At 43.3% G+C, this 22,044-nt stretch overlaps 7 protein-coding genes across 7 annotated transcripts; 4 read left to right on the top strand and 3 right to left on the bottom strand.

The window, feature by feature from the left end:
• Nucleotides 1–1,566: 1,566 nt before the first annotated feature.
• EAF02_000438 (uncharacterized protein) lies at nt 1,567–2,592 on the bottom strand (the record flags this gene model as incomplete). The annotated part of the gene is made up of 3 exons (XM_038896486.1): nt 1,567–2,262; nt 2,337–2,405; nt 2,461–2,592. 3 exons carry the CDS (start codon nt 2,590–2,592, stop codon nt 1,567–1,569), a joined length of 897 nt encoding a protein of 298 aa, XP_038763345.1.
• Nucleotides 2,593–3,179: 587 nt separating this feature from the next.
• EAF02_000437 (uncharacterized protein) lies at nt 3,180–3,398 on the top strand (the record flags this gene model as incomplete). Its single annotated transcript, XM_038896485.1, has 1 exon — nt 3,180–3,398. One exon carries the CDS (start codon nt 3,180–3,182, stop codon nt 3,396–3,398), a length of 219 nt encoding a protein of 72 aa, XP_038763344.1.
• Nucleotides 3,399–6,538: 3,140 nt separating this feature from the next.
• Nucleotides 6,539–8,173, top strand: EAF02_000436 (uncharacterized protein; the record flags this gene model as incomplete). Its single annotated transcript, XM_038896484.1, has 1 exon — nt 6,539–8,173. The coding sequence occupies one exon, from the start codon at nt 6,539–6,541 to the stop codon at nt 8,171–8,173; it is 1,635 nt and encodes a 544-aa protein (XP_038763343.1).
• A 1,538-nt stretch (nt 8,174–9,711) lies between these two features.
• On the top strand, nt 9,712–10,254 carry EAF02_000435 (uncharacterized protein; the record flags this gene model as incomplete). The annotated part of the gene is made up of 1 exon (XM_038896483.1): nt 9,712–10,254. One exon carries the CDS (start codon nt 9,712–9,714, stop codon nt 10,252–10,254), a length of 543 nt encoding a protein of 180 aa, XP_038763342.1.
• Nucleotides 10,255–11,002: 748 nt separating this feature from the next.
• Nucleotides 11,003–11,452, top strand: EAF02_000434 (uncharacterized protein; the record flags this gene model as incomplete). The annotated part of the gene is made up of 1 exon (XM_038896482.1): nt 11,003–11,452. One exon carries the CDS (start codon nt 11,003–11,005, stop codon nt 11,450–11,452), a length of 450 nt encoding a protein of 149 aa, XP_038763341.1.
• A 1,975-nt stretch (nt 11,453–13,427) lies between these two features.
• EAF02_000433 (uncharacterized protein) lies at nt 13,428–14,559 on the bottom strand (the record flags this gene model as incomplete). The annotated part of the gene is made up of 3 exons (XM_038896481.1): nt 13,428–14,007; nt 14,086–14,415; nt 14,501–14,559. 3 exons carry the CDS (start codon nt 14,557–14,559, stop codon nt 13,428–13,430), a joined length of 969 nt encoding a protein of 322 aa, XP_038763340.1.
• Nucleotides 14,560–15,357: 798 nt separating this feature from the next.
• EAF02_000432 (uncharacterized protein) lies at nt 15,358–19,228 on the bottom strand (the record flags this gene model as incomplete). The annotated part of the gene is made up of 10 exons (XM_038896480.1): nt 15,358–15,375; nt 15,434–15,723; nt 15,794–16,223; nt 16,276–16,316; nt 16,374–16,391; nt 17,388–17,521; nt 17,580–17,879; nt 17,974–18,505; nt 18,566–18,934; nt 19,033–19,228. 10 exons carry the CDS (start codon nt 19,226–19,228, stop codon nt 15,358–15,360), a joined length of 2,328 nt encoding a protein of 775 aa, XP_038763339.1.
• Nucleotides 19,229–22,044: the final 2,816 nt, after the last annotated feature.

Below are 22,044 nucleotides of genomic sequence, written 5' to 3'. Positions count from 1 at the left end.
AGCCATCCAATCAATCGTTTCACTGAGCCAATAATTCTCAAATTTGAATGAATTCGAAACCCCGCACATTGTAGTTTAAGAAGAACTACCTCTACATTGGATACCAACTACTGTACTAGAGTGATGCACCGGTACTTTCTTATTTTTGGCTCGGCACTGCATCATAAGAGATACACTACTTAGTAAGTGTTGGCATCTAGTAGAAGACTAGATGCCACATGTCACTCACCTACATCCCACCACCCCAAACACATTTTCCTCAAATCTAATATCAAACTATCCATACAAATGTTTGCTATCTCCTTATGCAATTCCCAATATTTCTCCCTCATTGATCATTAGGATTTCCCAATTCGGACATCATGCCATTAAAATCCCTTTTCAAAAAGCTGTGTTCCCGCACCTCGGAGTCAATCCATAAGAGTCATTCGCGTCAAGCAAGTAAAGAAGATGAAATATACCATTCTGAATCCAATCCCAGCTATCTCAAACTCTTATTGGAAGCGTCCGGCAAGCCACTACGACCTATTAAAGCCAGCAGTGTTCCTAGGGGTGATTGGAGCTTCGCCGACCAAGAAGTATGGTTATTCAGAACCTTAGTCGAGGTGTGCCATCGACCGGACTATAATGCTTACGACATCGTCAAAACATACAGTATGGAAAATGATCTGGAGGATTTATACTTGTTAGATGAAGAGGATTGGTCGAAAATCTTAGGGAGCTGGAAAGATGGTGCGACAGTCCATAGTATCTTGAGGAACATGGAGAGGAGGAGCAAGCCCCGGTTTAGAAATACTATATCCAGGACCGAATCCAAACTCGAATCGAAGGTCCAACAATTTAATCACCGTGATAATACTCGGTCTAGGACAACCAATATACATTTTTGAGATTCTCAAGGCTCAAGAACGCGTCTATCATCAGCTTGCAGTTATTTGAAAACAAGTATGAGGTGTCCTTGGCGAGGAATCGGTATACTCTGATAATCCAGAGATGCGCATCTGGAATGTGAGAGGTTTGACACCCGGTTTGGAAGAACACGAAGGGTGGACTGGCATGGTGTCTTCATTATGGTTGATCCAAATGATATCGTTTGGTACGTCATTGCATCGACACTTCTCAGACGCGTAGATGGCATCCTCTGGACTCTCCAAGCGGAGAGCATTCTACGGAATTCTACCTTTAAATCCAATGGAGGAGATCATCTACTCACCATAGATATGCATTGGAGGAGGGTCCCATTGTGTCAAAAAAATATCATGGACCCGGTCTCTGTTGACGCAAGTCAAGGAGAGGAGATTCGCTCTCAGTTGGAAACACTTTGGGGGGGATAATCAGTATCATTCGATCAAGAAATTTGGTCACAGGATTATGTCACGACGCATGATCAGGCGAATTTCGATTCTTCAGACCTAATTTAAGTTCAAGGCTAGCAAATTCTTCAATCCAACCGATTTGAAGATATCTTTGATAGCATTTTATGCATGTCCAGTTTCTCAATTGCTACCTCTCTCTAAGAAATTATGGGTCCACAAATCCATACACCTACCCTTGCTAAGTTTCAAATTACTCCCTGGTAATAACAAATTCCATCATCAACACATCCGTTCCCATGTATGCACTCTCCTTGGGATCATTACCGAGTTGCTCCCAAGTTAACAGTCTCGATTCCGTTTTCCATTGCGTTCCCGTTCTCTTCCCAACTTCATCCCACACCTCCTTCCAAGTCTCTGGGGGCTGCAGAAGGCACTTGTATTTAGAGCCAGGGGGGCCAAGTAACTCCCGTTGCTTGGGGACGTCGATTTGGTAACCTAATATCAAACTCCCTGGACGATCTCGGGACAATTTGACTAACTGCGTAGCCCCCTCGATTTGGTTCTCTAAATTCCACTGATGGAAAATCTGGTTCACCAAAATGACATCCATCGTTCCGTGCAATGCCTTCAACTGTTCACGTGGTTGCAACATATCATCTTCAAAAAAGTCAACTTTAAAGGTATCCTTATCACGAAAAAACTCATAGCCCAAGTCCCAATGATTGACAATGTCCACGGCATGGAGCTGGTCTGTAGGCGCACCATTTAGGTCCCACACCAATTGACGTAATTCTTGGCCGAGGAAGCATCCAATATCTATGAATGAGTCTCCGCCTTTGAGTCGGGCAACAATATCTTTATACGCTGGCGACTGAGCGAGAAGATTATCAAGGAAGCGACCCAGACCTGTGCACGGGTATGGACGAATTGCCCATGCCTTTTCACGCTGTACAAGGGTTAGTTTTGGTCAACACAAAACACATCAGCGATGTTCATGGTCGCCATGTAGAGACGGCTCACAATGTCATATATGTGTTGACGAACATCCTCCGGCGAGATCTTGCTATAATTCTCGAGAAGTCTACGACACTGTCAAGTAGCATTAGCTTAAGAGTCTTGCATTCTTCATATGAGGCCAGCTTACCTGGGGAATGATTTTGTGATCGATGTTATCGAGCCACCACATGTGCTCCTTGCTTGGAACAACGCCGTTGATGGGATCGGAATTTTTCTCCTTGCCGTCGGCGACAGAGGATGTGGGCATTGTGGTAGCCATGCTTTTTGGATCAATGATGGTCAAAAGATTTGGTATCACAACAGAATACAGATTCTCAACACAAATTTCCCATCTTGGGAGATGCAAGCAGGGAAGCCATCTCCTTTATATAGTCCACATGGCCTCATTTGTCACATGCGTGACAAGGCTATATGCCGCATATCCCCGATATATCTCATGCTGGAAGCTGTCCAACAGTTGGTGCCACTTTGGAGTCTAGCGCGGTTGGAAATTTGTGGATTCAAGCTCGGATGCGCCGGCGAATTAATGGTGTAAGAAGGGGTGGGTGTGTTCAGATGGTATGTCTACACTCGCTTTTAATTCATATTTTCATCACAGTATGATCGAAACCCTTCGGTTCTCTGTCGCGAGTCCCGAGGCGGAGAAATATCGAGGGTGTCTTGTCGAAGCGAACCATGCCATGCATTGCCTCGTGAGTTTCTAATCCGCTGGAGAAGCCAAAGGTTTTATCGCTGCTTTGGATAGCGAATGGTTCGTCTTCACTACAAAGCGTTGGAGACCGGTACTCCCTGGATTGGAATGTTGCTCACGATTATCATTGCTTTGATTCGCTTCGTCAATATATCATGTGCAATCCAGACTACACGCTTTGGTACATAAGTGGCCATAGAGTTAATGGCTATATGCAAAAGAAGACTTGTCAGGATTGGGATGCTTTGAGAGATTGGACAGAGGAGCATACTAGTAATTATTATGATCAGTATGACATGGAACCAGGCAACGTTGGAGATAATCTGTGGTACAACTATCACGCTGGAGACGGTTTACCAATTGGTAGTCTTTAGAGTACGCATGGGGGTTTTAAAAGACATTGCCACTGTTGGACATGTGATGTGATGTGCATAGTCTGAATCTCTTGGGGTGGAGGCTATAGGAAGTTTGAATTCAATTATTCTTGTGATGCTTCGTCATCGCAAATGAAGAGTTCGCCACGTCTCTCATCCACACCACAGCTCGAGACTAGCTCAATACTTCACCTTCCCTTCTATTGGTATTCCTATTCTTCCATACAAACAGCTTTATGCCGTTGAATCCAATTGAGATGCTGTCAGAATCCTTGCCCTGCAGACTTCTTCTCCTGGAAACTGACAGCAACAATACTGACATCGTTTCTCCCATTGTAATAATGGACCTCGTTGCGTCCATCATTTCCGAGCCTCGGATTCACTCAGGAAACCCATGATTACCGAAGGAGGGACTTCCATCGCCGGTTGCTGTCCAATCCATCACAGCAACCTTTTCCAGCTCCCACGCAGCGTCTGTCATATCTTCGATAATCTCTCAGATCATACGACGTTCCGTCTCGGATGGTAGAATACTAGTCCTCATCCCCACAATTCCCATCGCATCACTGCCCTTTCTTCCGAACATTCTCTCAAAATAGCCATTCATTCTAATCTCTCCCTTCCCACCCCCCCATAAGGAATCATCCCCTGCCCCCCATCCACCCTCCTCCATACCATCTCAACCCTCCTCTCACTCTCTCCCTCCCCTTCAACCCTAACCCATCTCCCCTTCCCTTTCATCTTCTCCTTCTTTCCCCGCGCCGACAACTTCATTTTCATAAACTGCACTTCGGTGTTGAGTTTCGCGCAGAGAGATCGCGTGCGTGAGAGGGTACCTGAGGAGTTGGGACGAGGAGGAGAAAAGGTATGAGATGAGAGGGTGTGGGATGAAGTGTATGAGTTTGATATGGAGAGGGGTCTGTTCCGACTGAAATTGAAGCTGCGGTGGGTGGAGCTGGCGGTGGAAGAGTAAGTCGAGGAGGTCTGTGTAGAGGTTGAGGTTGAGGGGCGGAGGAGAGGTGTATCCATTTCCATGTTCATTGTGGATTACTTTGAAGCTGTTTGATTTGTGATGTGAAAATGGGAAAAAGGAAGATAGACGACGAACTCTATAGAGTCGTAGAACTTGGAATTTAGAAAAGAGGAAATATAGAAATTTTGATGCACCAGGCAATCAATGTAGAATTCAAGATCACCAGATGTTCGGATTATTGCACTCTGCCAGGAAAGCTAGGTACTGAAATGTATATCATTGAAAAACACAGAAATCTCCACAGAAATCTCCTCTTTCTTATATACACTTTCATTGCCTCTCCCGCGTCTACAAGTTACCAAAAATAAACATATACGATAGAAGTCCTACCTGTTACTCAATGAGTTCTCCGGTCCAGAGTCAACAAACCCATTCGATAAGCTCCAACAGATTCGACTTCAAACCTGCGGCTGTGAATTGTAAATGCTTTCGGATCGAACAGGACAATGATCTATAGATGTATCAATATGATTGGCATTGGGAGATTTGAAGTCAGACATCGGGGCGGTAGTAGGACCGGTTTGCTGGGAGAATATTGTGAAACGGGAAAGTTATAGGCTGTGGATTATTCCAGGGGCTTTTGGGCGCTTGATGGGGTTTGAAATCTTCCAGGGGTAAGGTTGTTGATTGACTTTTGAGTGGCACATTGATTGTTTGGTGAGAGATGACAACGACAACAATAATAACAATAACAACAACAACAATAATAATAATAATAATAATAATAATAATAAGTTTAAAGGCAATCAATAAAGTCTTCTGATTTTCAATTCTTCGGGGTTCATTAACTGATCAACCAATGTATGAGTCATGAGCTTTCAATTCACAAGAGGTCTCCAGCACTCATTTGAAACAAAACAAAATGATAGATATCCACCCGAGGTAACGTGACCTACACGATACCAAAGTATGCAATCCCTCCTTGTTGATTGAAAGGCACGCGCGAGGCATGGTACGAGATGCGGCCCTCTAACTCTCCTCACTCTCTCCTCACTCCTCCATGATTGTTCGCTGCGTTATTCGTCTCCAAACTATGCTTGGTCCGGGATTTTGTAGGGCTGGAAGATTACGGAGTAGACACATTTACAAGCAGCAAAAGCCAATTAGATAAGAGATACAGAAAGACGTTGGTATGAAATGCCTCTGCTCATTTATATTCAATGAATGCGCGACGGCATCGGTAGTTAATTTCACGCAAGAGTGGAGATCTTTCCGAGCCTTTGCCTCACTCACGGGAACGCACATTTTCATGGTCCGGAGACGAAATTATATATTCAAGGAGATTGATTGAGTAAGATTACCCCGATTAGCAGATTAGACAGCGTGGCAAGTTCAACATGTTCATGAACGGGCATGGGATGGGCATGGGCATGGGGATAGACATGATTACCAGGTAGGTGTTTCCATATCCATATCCGTTTCCATATCCATTTCCATATCCATTTTTATATTGATGCTTCGTTCTTCTTGTTCCTCTTCATCTACTTCGTCCGTACGTACGTACATCCATCGATAGATATCGTACTTCTTCATGGAACAACACAGACACAGACATTACAGCAAGTAAGACATTCAAGTCAACTTTCTTCAACCCCAGAACTTTATACAATCTCACTTGGATATTCTCTTCTCTTCCTTCCTTCCTTCGCCACTCTCTTCACTTCATTCGTTACATGACCTTCGTTACCTTACATTGTAAGATCTCACCAGAACAATCGAATCCCGAATCTCACTTGAACACTACCCACCTCCGGCTAGGCTTATTAAGAACGCTTTGGGCAGCCTTGCAGTATATTTTTAAAAAGTTCACTTCACTTGTTTCAAAACGCGGAACCCTGCAATTTCTCCTTAACACCGAGGAAATTGTTTGACACTCAGAAGGTCTTGCTATTGTACCGGCCAGTATTAGGTTATTCATACCGTGTTGCTTTGAGACCTTTGACTTGAAAAATCCTCGTCTGGAAGGAAATAGGCAAAAGGATTCGGAGGATTTAAGGCTATACCAAGTGAATAATCTTCGACTGTTAATAATATCACATTGGGTTCACGATTCATAAGGACACCTGCAATACACGTTCCTGAAACTTACATTACAGAACAAGCAAATATGGAGACAGCCGAAGAATACACTGGACGACCCTCCTTCACCAGAAGATCTCCATCTCCAACTGGAAGGCCTTCGCCAGCCATAGGAGCAACGGGAAACTCGGCTCGATGCGTTTCGACAGCCTCCGAAGGCTCGGTATTCTCTGGCAGATCAAGTGCGATGAGTCGTGCGTCTGAGCAAAGTTCGGTTGGAAGCTCGGTTTCTCGATCTTCGTCTGCGAGTTATGGAAATAGAACATCTATGGCAGGTCAGGAAAAGCCGAAACGACGCGGTTATGTTCGACCACAAGGAACCAATTTTGCAAAGTCGGCACAATCGAGAGAGAGCGTTTTGAGCTTGGGAAGCATAGCACATTTACAGTATTACTTCGCTCGAACCGGTCTGCTGGACGGGAAAGGTGGGCGATTAATGAAGAAGAGGAAGGATGGTAGAGAGACTCTGGATTTATCGGTCTTGGACACTTCATTCCTCGTACCTGGCTCGGGGTCTGATGCGGACTCATCATATGCTTCTACGGCTAGCAGCCCAGAGCTCTCTGCTGCACAATTTGGCGGCATGATGACGGATAGTCCTATTCACGACTATAATGAGGATGTGGATGAATACTTTAGCGGCGAAGAAGACGATAATCCTTTGCACATGCTCCCTCCGACAGCAAGTACTTACATTCATCGCGAGAAAGTCGTTGCACCTCCCCCAACTCTGAATCAGCTTAGGCAGGGGTTGGTGGATGCTCTCAATAATGCTACGGCAGCTTTAGAGGACGCAAAGCATGCAAGAACTCCCCCGGCCTCTCCCCTACCCACATCCAAAGTCGAAAATACAAATCCTGCAACTCCTGATGCTAAGCAGAAAGGGTGGTTTGAGGTACAGGGTATGAATATGCTGGATATCATGACTCTTGCTATTCGTGCCGCAAAAATGTACTATACCGCCCATGAACATCCCGAGCGCCTCTTAGCAATCAAATCGGAGAGAGAAATTCGTGGAGAGCTATTATCTGTCCTTGAGGTTTTAAAACGTATGGCTACTCGAGGATTCGCCAATGGAATACGCACCGAAGAAAGAGAAACGATGGATAACTGGGTTGACGGCGTACGTAACATGCTTAGACGGGAGAAAATCCTCGAGGAAGAAGAGCGAAAATTAATAGCGAGTTGGACGTGGCTTCATGCCGATGGTTGGGCAGGAAAGGAGATCGAAAGAGAGTATGCATTCTTAAAATCCATGGATCCGGAACCCGATACCCTGCCACCACTATCATTAGTGGACGATGTAAAAGATGACAGTCTACTTCCTACACCATTTCTGGCGGAAATGAAAACTGGCCTAAGATTAGTGAAGCTTCACAATGCAGCAGTCAAGAAAAGCAAAAGACCGTTTGGAGCAATATCTACATTCCATACTGAATTTAACAAGCCATATCGATCAGCCGAGAATCTACGATTCTGGGTCAAGGCCGCTGAATTGAGATGGGAAGCAGATGTCAAATTTGACGTCATGGGAGTTGTAAATAGCGAGGACCGTGATGCATGGGAAGGATTCGAAGAAGTAATTTGGAAATGGTGTCGAATGGTCAGGGAAGAATTATCGGAAGAACTCAAAAGACCAAGAAAAATGTCTATTAAGGTCTAATTGTAATGGACTAATCAACCGATTTTTGTTATGAGTTTTTTATCTTCATGTGTTTTCACGCTAAGGCTAGGGAGGGAAAGAGAGAGTTCTCTTTTACATACCAATATTTTATTGCACATAATTAGGGTGGACTTTAAGGAGAGGCTATCGGGCATATAGGTTTCATGGGCATATATTTTGTAGTGTTTTTTTTTACATTTCTTTCATCCGCGCTTCTTGCGCACTTTGTTTTTTTGTTGCAGTCTTCTTTTCACTTCATTCGCACTGCACTGGCTTTGAAGGAGTACTATACCCATACATACCCACACTCCCACAACTTTTAGCTATACATACTAGTACATACCTTAAGTACCTTTTACAGAGCTATCCTCATCGTGTGACGATGAGATGAGATGGGCAAATAGAAATATCAAGTTCTCGTTAGCTACCTCATCAATCCATGTACTATTGGTAGTGAAATCTCATCCCCGTCGCATCTTTACCCAAAGCGGAAGTTTTACTCGCGCTCAGATCATGGTGGTTTGTGGTAATGTGATATCGATGATGCTTTTTTTTCTTCTCTTCTTGTGATTTTTCTAGACTCTATACTGAGATATGATATTGAATCTGGAACGCTTAAATAGAGACGTTGGCGCAATAATGCAATGCAGGTTTGACAAGCTTGGTGCGGAGTTCTGGGGTTGCATGTGGGGAGAGGATGGGGGGGGGGGGAACTACGACTCATCTGGTCATTGTATCAAAATGGGAGATGTCATCGAGCTAGAGGAAAGTTAATAGTGAAGAGAGAGAGTTTGAAGGGCATTTGGAAAGTTGGTTTGGCGTGCTGTGCTGTGCTGTGCTGTGCTGTGTTTCGAAGCGTAGAGGAAGAAACTTATGCGTTGGATTTTATGGTTATGGAATTTTTTGTATAGGTAGTGAGTGTATATGTGTTTTATTTTTCGAGATTTAGAAATTTAATTTGTGTGGAGTTGTATAATATGATTATATGATACTTTTCTTGAATTCAATTATATGAAGAATGAAATATATAAAGAAAAGAAAAAAGCTTTATCTTTAGTTTGTTAGTACTCAAGGCTTATTAGATACTTGATTTAGTAATATTGAAGCTATATTACATACTTCAAGATACTAGTGAGTTTATTCGCTCTGAAATAGATAAGTATTCTTTTTGGTGTGCGTTCTAATTTTGAGATGTTTTTGATATCTCATATAATAGAGGCTTTAAGGGAAATTATATGTTGATTGGGTTTGTCTTCTTCTTCTTCTGTCTTTCGTTTTTCATCTATACAAAAAAATCCTTTAATCTTTAATTTTCACATCAGTTGAGATCGTTTTCTTTCGGGGAGATATTCTTATATGATATGATACAATCGCATACGACGATAATTGTAATCTATACTCAATCTATACTCAGGATTCTATACTCTTCAAGGCAAGCAGAACGACGAATTACTATCAAATCTACGTCTGAAATCCCGCGTAGAGCGAAAAATACGATACCACAGCCATCTGGATCTGAATCGAAAAGAATTTCGACGATGACAACCATCGCATCCCAAACCATCTATCGTTCAAAACAGCCAAATACAATCCAACACTACTTACTCCCTTGCGCCGATTTCAGAAATCCAGCAACCACGGGTTTCTTCCAGCGTGCCGAGGAGAAACTATTCGGATGGTATGAAGTAATTAATGAAGGGCGTCCTTACTGTCTCCAAGATGTCCATCTAGTTAGAACCGCATCGCAGGCATCGATTACGCTTTCGGGTTATAAAGAACGCCGACGATTGGCGAGAGAGGTTGAGAGGCGGGAGCAACAGGAGAGTGGGACTCACTTCAAGGAGACTTGCAACTTGTTTGAGCATATCTTTGATATGTGGATTATTTTGTGCAAATGTCAAGGGAATGCGGATGATTGGAGCTGGGATGAGGTGGAATGGGATGAGGTGGAATGGGATGAGGTGGAATGGGAGAAGGTGGAATGGGATAAGGAAAAACAGAGTGAGGGAAAAGAGAGTGAGGGGAAGCAGGATAGTTGCGTCGAGGATGTTGAGCATGTCGAGCATCCTGAAGACCCATAGTAGTGTTTAATACCAGAGTCGAGTTGGAAGGAAATCACAATCGGCGTTTGAACAATGGGAAATGTTAGCGAACTTGAAAGATAGCAAATGGAAAGGTCATGGAAGTGTAGATGAACATTATCCGAGTCAAATAATTTGAGACATCCATAATAGATCACATAGTTTGAATTTCATCTTGACAAACGCAAAATGATAAAATGGTAACAATGCATGCTTTTTCATGATTCAGTCTTTACACCTAGACCTGCCGAGGTACAAGACATGACAATGTTTCCATCCGATATCACCAACCAGAATCTTTTATTCTTCATGATTCAAGACGTTTTTAACATCTGAATCATGATATCTGTCTAAACAAGCAATAATTTAGCCTTACTCCACTTGAAATTAAAATGACAATTTTGCTGATCACTTGAAATCACATGATGGCTACTAAACAAACTTAGAGGGTGAAATTCCACCATTGGTAAAGTGAAACGCGCTAGATCTGAGTCCGCTTCACGACGGCGTGCTTTTAAGTTTTGGATTTTTTTGACGTACTATTTGCGATATACCATTTGAATATTTAAAGATTCTTTCTCTTCAAGATTTTTTTGATTCTTTCGTTGAATATACACACATCTACTTTGATTGCTTGCTAAACGAACAGTTCACAAGATATAAAACTATACAATAACATATCTCAAAATCAACTATAACCCCAATCTTTGCCAATTAAGAAACCGAACAACTCAAAGACACAGCAACCATGGGCGCCAAAGAATTATTCTTCAAGCTTCGAAAGTTTCAAAACGGAATCAAACCTTCTTGCGCTCAGAATCCGCAACTCCAGAGGGTCTCCACGAATGAATCGTTAACCTTTTCTTTTTATGAAAGAAGGAAGGCGACCGAGAACAGACTAGCAAAGGAAAGAGGGGCGAGAAACTTTTTAGTAGAAGAAGAACAAAGGAGGAGGAGGAAAGACAAGAAGAATCGGATAAAAAATGAGGCAAAAGAAGCAAGACAGAGGGTAGCTGAGGAATACGCCATGGCCGGGGGACAATTAAGTTTGCAAGAGATGAATGCCCAGCTAAAGAAATCGAAAAAGGAGGAGAAGGCAACGAATGGTGATTTTACTCCTAGGAATCCTGATGAGGACGATATTGATGGGGAGTGGGACTGGAAAGGCGATGCGGTGAGCTTGAGAGAGTGGGCTTAATGAGATAGGCAGGGAGGCGAATTCACCATGAGTACTTGGGATTTGAAGATTTTATGAGAGCGGAGTTGAGTAGCAGCATACTGGAGTTTGTGGCTCAATGAAATAACAATGTTTGTTATCAAAATTTGATAGTAATATGATACCATTGAAATGGAAATTCAGTGGAAATGCAAAATCTCGTGACAGAATGGACATTGTGGACGACACTCAAATATAAGGGGTTTGACTGCAATACACCATGCCGTGAAAGGCACTGGCATGCTTGCTGTGAAATGAAAATAAAAGGAGGTTCGAGAAAGGGTCAGGGAGAGGTCAATAGACCTGCGATGATGGGAGGCATCAAGCATCTTGCACAACTACTGGCTAGACCTGGCCGCCTGAATACCTTTAAGGACGCAAGTGCTCATGCTGAACTTGAAGCCACTTGCTTCAGATAACGAATCCCTTTTTGCTTGATAGTCTAATCATTTACTTATTTTCTTCGTCGCGAAGGTTTGGGAAGGCAGCAAAAGAAGGAATGTCTGAGCATCGATGAACATAGGAACCTACATTCACCGTCGTAGTTTCAGTCCCTTCGAAGAAAGAGAAGACTTGATACCTTCGTATAGAATGATGAGAAGGGAGCATGCCTCGAGATGGCATGATCGTACTTGCCTCATCGATGACATGAGGTAGACAATGTCATTGAAATGCTGTAGTGATAAAACTGGATCATTTTCTCACTATAAACACACCTCACACACAGAATGTAAGCTTGCCATTGGTTCTAGCCTCACACCCCGCCATGTACTAACAAGAACTATCGTCTCCAAAAATGAGAATGACATTGAAAAAAAGATGAAACCAAAAATGAAAATCCCTGCCCAACACGTCTCGCGTCGCGTCTCCCCATATTTTTCTTTTTCCACTCACCGAAACTTTGTTTCCGCCGCCTTCCAAAACCAAAACCAAAACCAACGCCAAATCCGAACTCTAATCTTCAATCACACTCGCTCACTCCATTTCAACTATACCCTCTTTACCAAATTTCTCTCCCATCTTCCCATCTCAATGTCCACACTTCCGCCCAATTCTCCAACCTCACCACTTCCCAAACGTCAAAAGACTTCGTCCTCGAGCTCTCCGTCAAAATCCACTTCCGCAGCCGCTGCCACCTCGTCCCTCCAAGAAATCATGTCTTCCACTCCAAGCACCGCGCCCACCACAACTCCAGCACCGGCAACAAACGGTGCGGCCCCAGCCCCCACACCCCTAAAATCATCTACCCCTCCCCCTCTTCTCATTAAGAAACTTTCACCCCGCGCCCGTCTCCCTACACGAGGCAGCGCTTTCGCTGCCGGTTACGATATCTACGCTGCAAAAGAAACAGTTGTGCCTGCCAAGGGAAAGGTTTTGGTGGATACTGATATTAGTATGGCTGTGCCAGATGGAACTTGTATGTTTTTGTCCCCCGCTCCGCCCCTCTCTTCGTTGCATCACTTTATCTTCACGCAATTAATTACCTCGTTTGACTATACTCTGTTCAGATGGCCGCATAGCCCCACGCTCTGGACTTGCCTCTAAACACATGATCGATACTGGCGCTGGCGTAATCGATGCTGATTATCGAGGTCAAGTAAAGGTACTCCTTTTTAACCATGGCGAAAAGGATTTTGAAGTAAAGGAGGGCGATCGTGTAGCACAATTGATTTTGGAGAGGATTTATACACCAGAGGTTACAGAGGTTTTGGTTTTGGAGGAGAGTGTGAGGGGTGAAGGCGGCTTTGGAAGCACAGGCTAGATTGTGAGGAAGGGAAGAAGAAATGAAGTTCGAGGGTAGTTTGGATTAGTGGAGAGTTAGATATACCGTGCTGTGCACACTTTGAGGAAGGGAGACTGTGGCTTGGGAAGGAATAGACAAAATGAAGAAATCTATCGCTGTCTATTATGATGCATCTATGTTTTCAGGATATGTAAAGTGTAGCTCCCCTAGGGTCTAAACGCTTTCTGCTCTGAATTTCACCACTGGATTCTTCAGAAAGTGCACATTCCTAACCAGTCTCACCTCAGCCGCCTTCGACCTGACCAACCCCTCTCTCTTAGAATCCTCATCCTTTGCCCTTCCACCGACAACATTCTTCCACTTCTCAATCTCCTCGTCTCTCGCGATCTTTGTCTTCGCAAGCACTTCATGCATACTAGCCAAAACCTTTTCAGTGGCTCTCGCAAGCGGTAATTCGGTAGCCTCAACCTCATCGTCACTGATCCACGCATCTTTCTCCAATAGTCCTTCCACATTACATACTGCCTCTTTAAATCTCACCAACATGAGCGCTGCAAACATATCACCTGTTCCACTAAAGAAGCAATCAATCGCCGGTATTTTGATGCTAAAGATTCTTGGTTCGGCTGTCGATGTCATAGTCGAGCCTACGACGGAAAGATGGGGTTCCGCACCGGGAGATGGAAGTGAAATGGAAGTGACCATTATATGAGGGATTTTATATACTTCGTGTAATGTCGTTATGGCCAATTTAAGTGTATCCATATCCTGAATTTTGACACCAGATAGTGTCCTGCGAGAGTTAGCTAATTTGTACTTCATTCATCTCTTTCAGAAATCACCCTCCTAGAAAAAAAGATGGGTGCCCTACTCAACCTCAAACTGATTTGGTAAAATCAAATCCGCATCTTTGATCAATGCTTTATAAGCTGGCACCACATCCTCCGCTACATATAATTTCCCGTTGTCTCCCATGACCGGATCCAACACCCAGAAGAAGCTTCCGGGTTTCATTGTAGTTTTTAATTTCAGATCGCGTGCTATTGTGCCAACGGCTTCCACAGATGCGGCTCCAGGCAGATAACCCGAGAGCATCATATTGAAATCGTCGAGGTATGAGTTCTTGAGTCCTTGGTAGAGGTCTGATATCTCAGTCGCGGTAGCGCGTGTGCCTTTAGCTTGTCCATAACCTAGATGGTTGCTTTTCATACACCTGTCAGCCTTTATGTTCATCCGTTCTCCGGGTCGATTCGCAATGGGGCGTGTATTCAGGCTAAAATACTGACTGTACTGTATTCAGAGCAGCAACTTTCGCTCCTAGAGATTGCATGACGAACGTGGCCATAGTATTTCCGACATATCTTTAATAATATTATATGATTTAGTCGACTTGCATACAAAATGTAGAGAAAATTTGTGTACTCATGGGACTCACCCCGTAAACAACCTGAGCAGACAACGTTAGTTCAGCAAAAGTCGCGTAAGGGTGGCCTTTCCTACATGACTGCAAACAGCCAAGAACTCGTGTATCTGGTACGGGGAAATATTTCAGACATCTTGCTTATTTGGCGGAGAGTTGCCTTCGTGAAGAAGAGAGGGACTGTATTTGAGATATTAGATCGAAATGCGCCGGAATTGCTAGAAAGATTGCGAGGGAGTTTCAATTGCGATTATCCAAGTATCTCAAAGACACAGAAGAACTTCAGATACAAGTTTGTAAGCTAAAGGTCATTGCTCAAGAACGTTTTGTTTCTCAATGAAGGGGAAAACATTATCTTATCTTGCTCTAGATTTCATGCTGACGATATGGATAGTGGGGCATCAGGTTTGCCCCGCGCTATCCTCAATCCAGGAACATGCATGAAGACGAGCAAATTTATGTGTGTAAACAGGAGATGACAAAAATGTTATAAGAAAATTGTTCTCCGATTCTCCGAGTGTACCTTATTATTGTTTTTTTAACAGATTCTATAGAGAAATATCAACGAATTGCTTCATCGCATGCCATGAACTGAGCAATAAAACCAATCATGGCACAATTTACCACGACCATTGTCCATATCCATGAACCAACCCACGCGCCATATTGAATATGCTGTAAACTTTGATATCATTGTTCATTAATCCTTTTCGACAACCATACCTACTCGTCATCACCAATCTAGAATAAAACGTTAGCTTCTCTAGATCTGAATACTAGATGATGCATATACACGTACCTTTGGTGCCAAGTAAAATCTTAAGTAACTGCTTCCGGCAAGCTGGTATTCCACCAAAAGAGGAACCTCGTTAGACAAGCAAAGTTTAACAGACTTGGACAAACCAGCAGCCTTGCAGAAGTTGACCAAGTATTTGAGGGAGAAGGTCAAGGAGACCGGCTCGGTAAGCTCGATATCGACGTTAAGATCTGGTTTGTCGACATTGCTATGGCTGCGAAGGGTGACAGCACCATTGCCAATATCTCCAGCACAGGAGAACTTAACACCATCTTTTGAAGCCTCAATCGACACTATTTGGCAAAGAATTAGTATCAACTCTCTTTTGTGAGGGGAGGTGAAAACGGGGACACTGAGACATACCAGACTCGGACAAAGCCATGAGATCGACACAGATTCTCTTGAACTCCGAACTTGGCATGTTGATGACTGCCGCATATTCTGTATCAGGGATACCCAAATGTTCTTGATCGATATCCATCAACTTTAAATCATATTCGCTCAAACGATCACTTTCACTGCTCTCAAATACTAAGTTCAAAACATCTGGTGCATCCTCGGCCTTGATGGTGAGGATATCCTCGTTTTGCGCAGCTCGTAGAACCTTTGTGAGAGAAGTGAGATTGACACCGAGGGCAACATTGCGGTCACATCGATAAGGGGAAAATCCTTCAGCCTTCAGCATCATCGATACGAGCGCAACGTGCGAGTTATCCATAGCTTGGAGCGCGATTCCTGAATCATTGCAGTCGAAGTTGCAGTCTTGAACGAGATCTTTGATGGCATCGACAACCTAGATTATACAATCAGCATAAAAGAGGATGCCGAAGATTCTTTTCTCTTACCTTCTTGAGGAGGTCTGCTTGTTCGAGGCGGGCTTCTAACACTATTGCATGATTAGTATTGTAATGTCAGAGGGTGGAATACTAAAATTGTAACATACTCTTAATGGTATTAAAGTCTGCAAATGCAAAGAGATGAGTATTAGAAGCTTATAGTGAAGTTGTTTAGAGAGCGTTGTTTTTGGAAGGAATATTCTGGATTGCAAAGTTGATTGTTTGACTTTTTGAGATGGAAGGGCCGCGACGCGGTCTCGAGAAAACGCGTAGAGTGGTTTTTTGGCTGGTGCACAGACCTTGAATACAGGCCAATCACAGCGGAACGAGCTTGCAAATGAATTTCCACCCTCGCTTGTGGAGTATCAAGTCCAGCTAGAGCCCAGTACGATTTATTCTGAAATCCGATTACTTCGAAGTCATCACGGGTTATCTTTTGAATTCTGATACCGATGCTTTAAAAATGACAAGCTAACTCTTGATTAAAAAATACAACATGAGTATTCAGGTTCCCTTAGCATAGCTAGCCACACAATCCATCATCTAAGTATTCTTAATCTAGCGTTAGCAATCAGACAGCTATACGCTCATCCAGCTGCTTACTTGATTGGCATGAAACTTCTTTCTAGACACTGGCAAGCTATCATGTTCACCTCTAGTCAGGGACTCAGCAGATCAATCTTTCTGGGTGTTGGTTTTTCTTTTTTTTTTTTTTCTAAAAAAAAAAATCTCGCTTTCCAGATACCGGTGAGCCATCATTGTATGAGACTTTACTCACCCGAATGTCTCCTCCAAATCAATCTTCTAATTGCTCGAACTCTATTCGTACAATCCCAAAATCGCTCTCAGATCACAACTATTGCCTGGCCAGTACCAATAAATCATTCTTCTGAAAGTTTAGATTTAAATCATACATTCTATAGTTTACCTGGAGTCACTCTGAAAGTCATGATTTTTGACATCAAATACACATTCACAGCAAATTGATTGTTTATTGTTCGAATTCTAAAACTATTTTTGAGCCACAATTTAACCTGTCCCTTAGCATCCTCCCCATTGTTTGATTGACATTCGGACATTCAGTTATTTATCGAAGAGGTCATTCATATCTTCTAGCTTACATCCCTTTGTTTCTGGGACATAAAGCCATGTCCATACACCAGACAATGCACAAAACCCCCCGAAGAAGACGTACGCCCCCCAATTAGTATATACTACTAGCGGCGGCGTTATCAGACCAATGATGAAATTGTTCCTAATTGATTCAGTAATTGAAAATCTTCTGAAGGGGTACCTTCGCTAGTTAGACTTACAGCCAATTAGAGCAAGTGCTTAGAGCGACGCCTTTTGCACGAAGATCGCTTCGAAAGATCTCCGATGGCATTGCCCAAGGGACAGGGCCCCAGGATGCTCCAAAAATCACCATGTAGAAGAGGAGAAATGCTACACTGACCCAGGCAGCTGCTTGGTGGGTATGCCAGTCATAAGAAAATAGGCAGACCATGACAGCTATCATAACATGGCTAATAGTCATAAAAAACGAGCCTATGATCAATAAGGGCCTTCTTCCATATCGATCCATTGTAAAGAGACTAGAGCCTACACCAACGAGCCTATGCTCGGTTAGCATACTAGCTTCAGGGGGTAATCCACTGTTCCCAAACAATACGAGCATTCAGCAGGTAAGGAAAATAGACAAGGGCTTACTGGCAGATATTTAGAACGCCCGACATGATAAGTTGCATCTCTGACCCTAAGCCCATTCTAGCAAACAGAGTTGGAGAATAGTAAATTAGGGCATTTATACCGACGAATTGTTGGAAAAACATGATAAGTATACCAATGTGCGTGCGCTTAATAGAATCCGACGCAAAGCAGTCTCTCCACAAAGCTATTTCGAACTTCATGGGTGAGTTTATAAGATTTTCGTGTTTCTGTAGGTGAATATCTCGAATGTGCGAGACTTCGTTGCGTATATGACGTGCTTCTTCCTGGATCCTTGAATCGGTTTCTGGCAATTGTCTCAGCTTCGATAGGACTTTCAAAGCCTCCTCATCACGTCCTTTGGAAGAAAGCCATCTTGGTGAAAATGGAAGGAAGTAAACCCCAGCTCCCAAGAATAAGGCAGGAACGATTTGTATAAAGAAAGAAAGGCGCCAGCCCCACTCGCCACTTAAGTATCTTGTGCCGAAGGTTATCCAGAAAGCAACGACGATTCCTACAACAATGGAAAGCTCCTCTGCATGACTAGTTAGCACTTTGATTGTATGAATTGTACTGGACAATTGAAACCACTTGCCCATGACGAGTAACGCGCCACGAATTTCGGGTGGTGCTATTTCCGCGATATATATGGGCGTAACCATTGAGAGCATACCAATACCAATGCCTCCCACAAGTCTGGCAATGATAAGCATGTTGAAGTTGACAGCCGCAGTCTGCAAAATGCTTCCCAATAGGAATATAACCACAGCGATTATTATAGAGTATTTCCTCGAGTATTTATCGGCAATCCAACCCTGGTTTAGAGCCCCGAAAAAAGCCCCAAGTTCGATCATAGCTGTCAAAATTCCCTTCCAAAAGCCGCTAGAGTGAGGGCCTATACGAGGAAAATCCAGAACGAAGCTTTCCATGACAAGAACGACAGAGACCACGCCTTGGTCATACCCTGGAAGGAGTTAGAACATTCAGATAAGTTGGGACATTCAAATGTTGTGATTGTTTGTAACAAAAGCCAACAATTAAAGGGTCAGATTGTGTCCGTACCAAAGAGAAGTCCGCCAACCGTACTCACAACGGCGGCCCCAGCAACGTAAGGTGAATCGATAATGCCTTTGAGTCCGCTCTCAACGTAGGGACGATAGGATGCTTCCATGTGCTCTTCTTGGTCATTTGGAGTAGTATTCGAGTATGCAGAGTCTTTGGTCGTTTCAGGTATATCGGGCGGGGCTAAAGATGCCATCTTGTCATTTGCAGCTTTTCAATGTACGAAACAGTCCCAGAGATTGAGAATAAGCCGAATGTGCTGAGAAGTTTCTTAGGGTTAAGAGGATGTGAAGATGAGGTTTCCATCGACTGCCACCATTGCCAGGTCACTCACTGAGTTACAGTTACCCTGCATCGTGCTTGACAGTTTTTGTTCATGCCAAAACAACGTTTGATGAAAGTGCGACCACATACCTAGTACCTACCTACTTGAAGGCACAGGAGATTAGAACCAATGCTTTTGATCGAAACGAATCAAATGCGCATGTCTTTGCTCTTGATTTCTTCGCCTCTAAAGATTAAATTAAGAGGTGTTAAAGCATTTAAATGGCTCTGTTTGGATCATTTGCTCTTTTCTTTTCTTTTCTCTTCCCAAGAAAACAAAATTCAAGGGCGATTCATTTTTTGACTGAAGTATGGCGACAGCATCATAGACTCCTTCCTGCAGCTATGGCTAGGTAGTCATGAGTAGCCCACAACCATCTGATTCATGCGGGTCGGAGGGAAATTTCCCCATGATTAGGTTATCTCCGTGGACTCGAGAGTCGAGAATTAACCTTCCAGCTTACTGGCGACTCGAGAGATTGCTTCCGAATTCCAATCGTGATTGAAGCGCCTTTCAAGGGTTTTACAAGGTCGCAGAGATATAAAACTATTTTAAGAAACCTCATGGCTTAGCCCACCCATCAGGGCCTTTGGATCCCCACCTTTTGTCGATCAAACCAACACAACATCAACCCCTCTAGGTAGATCATTTACGACACACTAGGTACCTTGTATGGTGTTGCATTTTGTAAAGTGTTTGCAATGAAGGTTGGCTGCGTATTTTGTTAGGAGGCAGGGAAATTGTTGTAGATAGGTGCACAAGTACGATGATATAATTGATTCTTCAGATTGGCTGTATTGCCTTGAGACGGTATAGTGGAAGCGCCGTTTCGATTGATAGGACAGAGGGGAAATAGATAAGCCACCATGGCCACCTTACGGCCTGTACCGAATCCTCATCGCATCCTACCTTCGAGAACGGGGAACCAGTGCGAAGCTCGTGGTGCGAGCGATCATGATGATCTGAGATCAAAATTACCGATTGAGTTCTGTTATCGTAGAGATGCTGCTTCAACGTTGATATCAAACAATCCGGGAATCCCGGTTTGTTGCATCGAGTCTCGTAGAACATTCCCTTGTGATTGCTACATTTCCATGGGCTCCTTGATCGTTTCAGACAATTCCCCGCCGCACACTTGCAGTGTACATGAGGTATTACACATACAATACCCAGTAAGACTGCTCAGCTGAGACCCATCGCACACTATACTCGATGTAGGCGCCCTGTACCAGCATGGATATGTTCTCTGCTCGCTTCGAGAAGGTGTAAAGGTATGTGTGTGGATACGTTGTTCCGTTGGAAATGGGGATGCTGATCAAATAAGGTCTGTTGGTTTACATATGCCACATGGTTTTGAAGATATTGAACCAGCTTATCTCGTTGATCTCCAAGATAGGAAGGATATTTTGTTTGACATGTGCTGGGAATGGAACTAGACCCGGAAGATTGAGATTGTGAGATCTTCTGGGTCCTGGAATGACTTGAGACGGAAAGAAGCGATTGGAAAGAGTGAAATATAATGATTTAGATATGAGGTTGATAAAAAACTTCGATTGACCAATTATTGAAAATTATGCCGATTTGGTATTTTTGCGAGTTTCCGGGGGTCGCTCTCACTGTTACGCCATTATCACATCAAAGTCGCGCTATTGAAATCGTTGTTGAATTTGCTGAGGTTATATTCGTAAACTTGTTTGATTTCGTACGTGAAAGGTATCGTGATCGATGGGGTCGGGCATAATATTAATTTGCCTTTCTGACGGCGTATACTTTTCTTACCTTACTAATTACTTAGATGAAATGAGTGATACTTTTCTGGTAAAGTTTTTGAGACATTCTAGAGACGATGTAATGTCAGAATGTATCGTGGTGGAACATACAACCATATCACATAAGCAGAGGTCGGAAAGCTGGTCAAGCAATTTGAATATTACCTTTTTTAGAAATCAGCATTGAGCATTCAGCAATTGCTCGTTTGCACAATACCAAGATACCTAAGGACAGGGTATTCCTCATACAATCATACTCGAAGAGGTACCTGTACTCAAGTATATTCACACACATGACGAGGTTACATAGCAGTCAAAGTAGGTAAGCACTTAGAATGTGAGAATGCAACGCTGCCAACGAGCAAATTGGAACGAATTACGAAAATCAAAATGAGGTAATCATTGGGGGAGGGGGGATTCTGGAAGTGTTCTATCTTGGCTAGCTGCAGGTATGCGGGTTTGAACAGGCCGGGGCTGCAGATACTAGCCAGGTCAGGTAGTGGTGTTGTCGCTCTGTGTTTATTTTAAGTGTCATGATGAAATCGAAACGACCACGGGATATCCCTTCTTGAACCATTGAATGAAAGAACTTGTTTTGGTGATGATGTTTCGTGATGGGATTCGTGATGATGCATTGGGGACAGCGGGTGATTTGTGAGCCGTGCGGTAGGTTGGTTCAGCATGTAGATTTGATGAGATCTCTAGGTCAAGGTGGCGTAATGTCTCTTTTTCCATCGTTTACCATGTACCATGTACTGCGTGAAGCATTGTTGGACGGGCGGGACAAACACGGTGTCCAAATCCATATTGTATCTTCCGTATATACCCAAGATAGTAGTATAGTGATTACAATGAACTAGTACCTTCCAAATTTGGATCTTGAAACAATCGAAAATGGAAACATGTGAAGTTTGAAAT

The sequence above is a fragment of the Botrytis sinoallii genome, assembly GCF_014898435.1.
Source record: "Botrytis sinoallii strain Bc 23 chromosome Unknown BSIN_001, whole genome shotgun sequence".
Lineage (NCBI taxonomy): Eukaryota > Fungi > Ascomycota > Leotiomycetes > Helotiales > Sclerotiniaceae > Botrytis > Botrytis sinoallii.
This window is presented reverse-complemented; position numbering and strand designations above follow the sequence as displayed.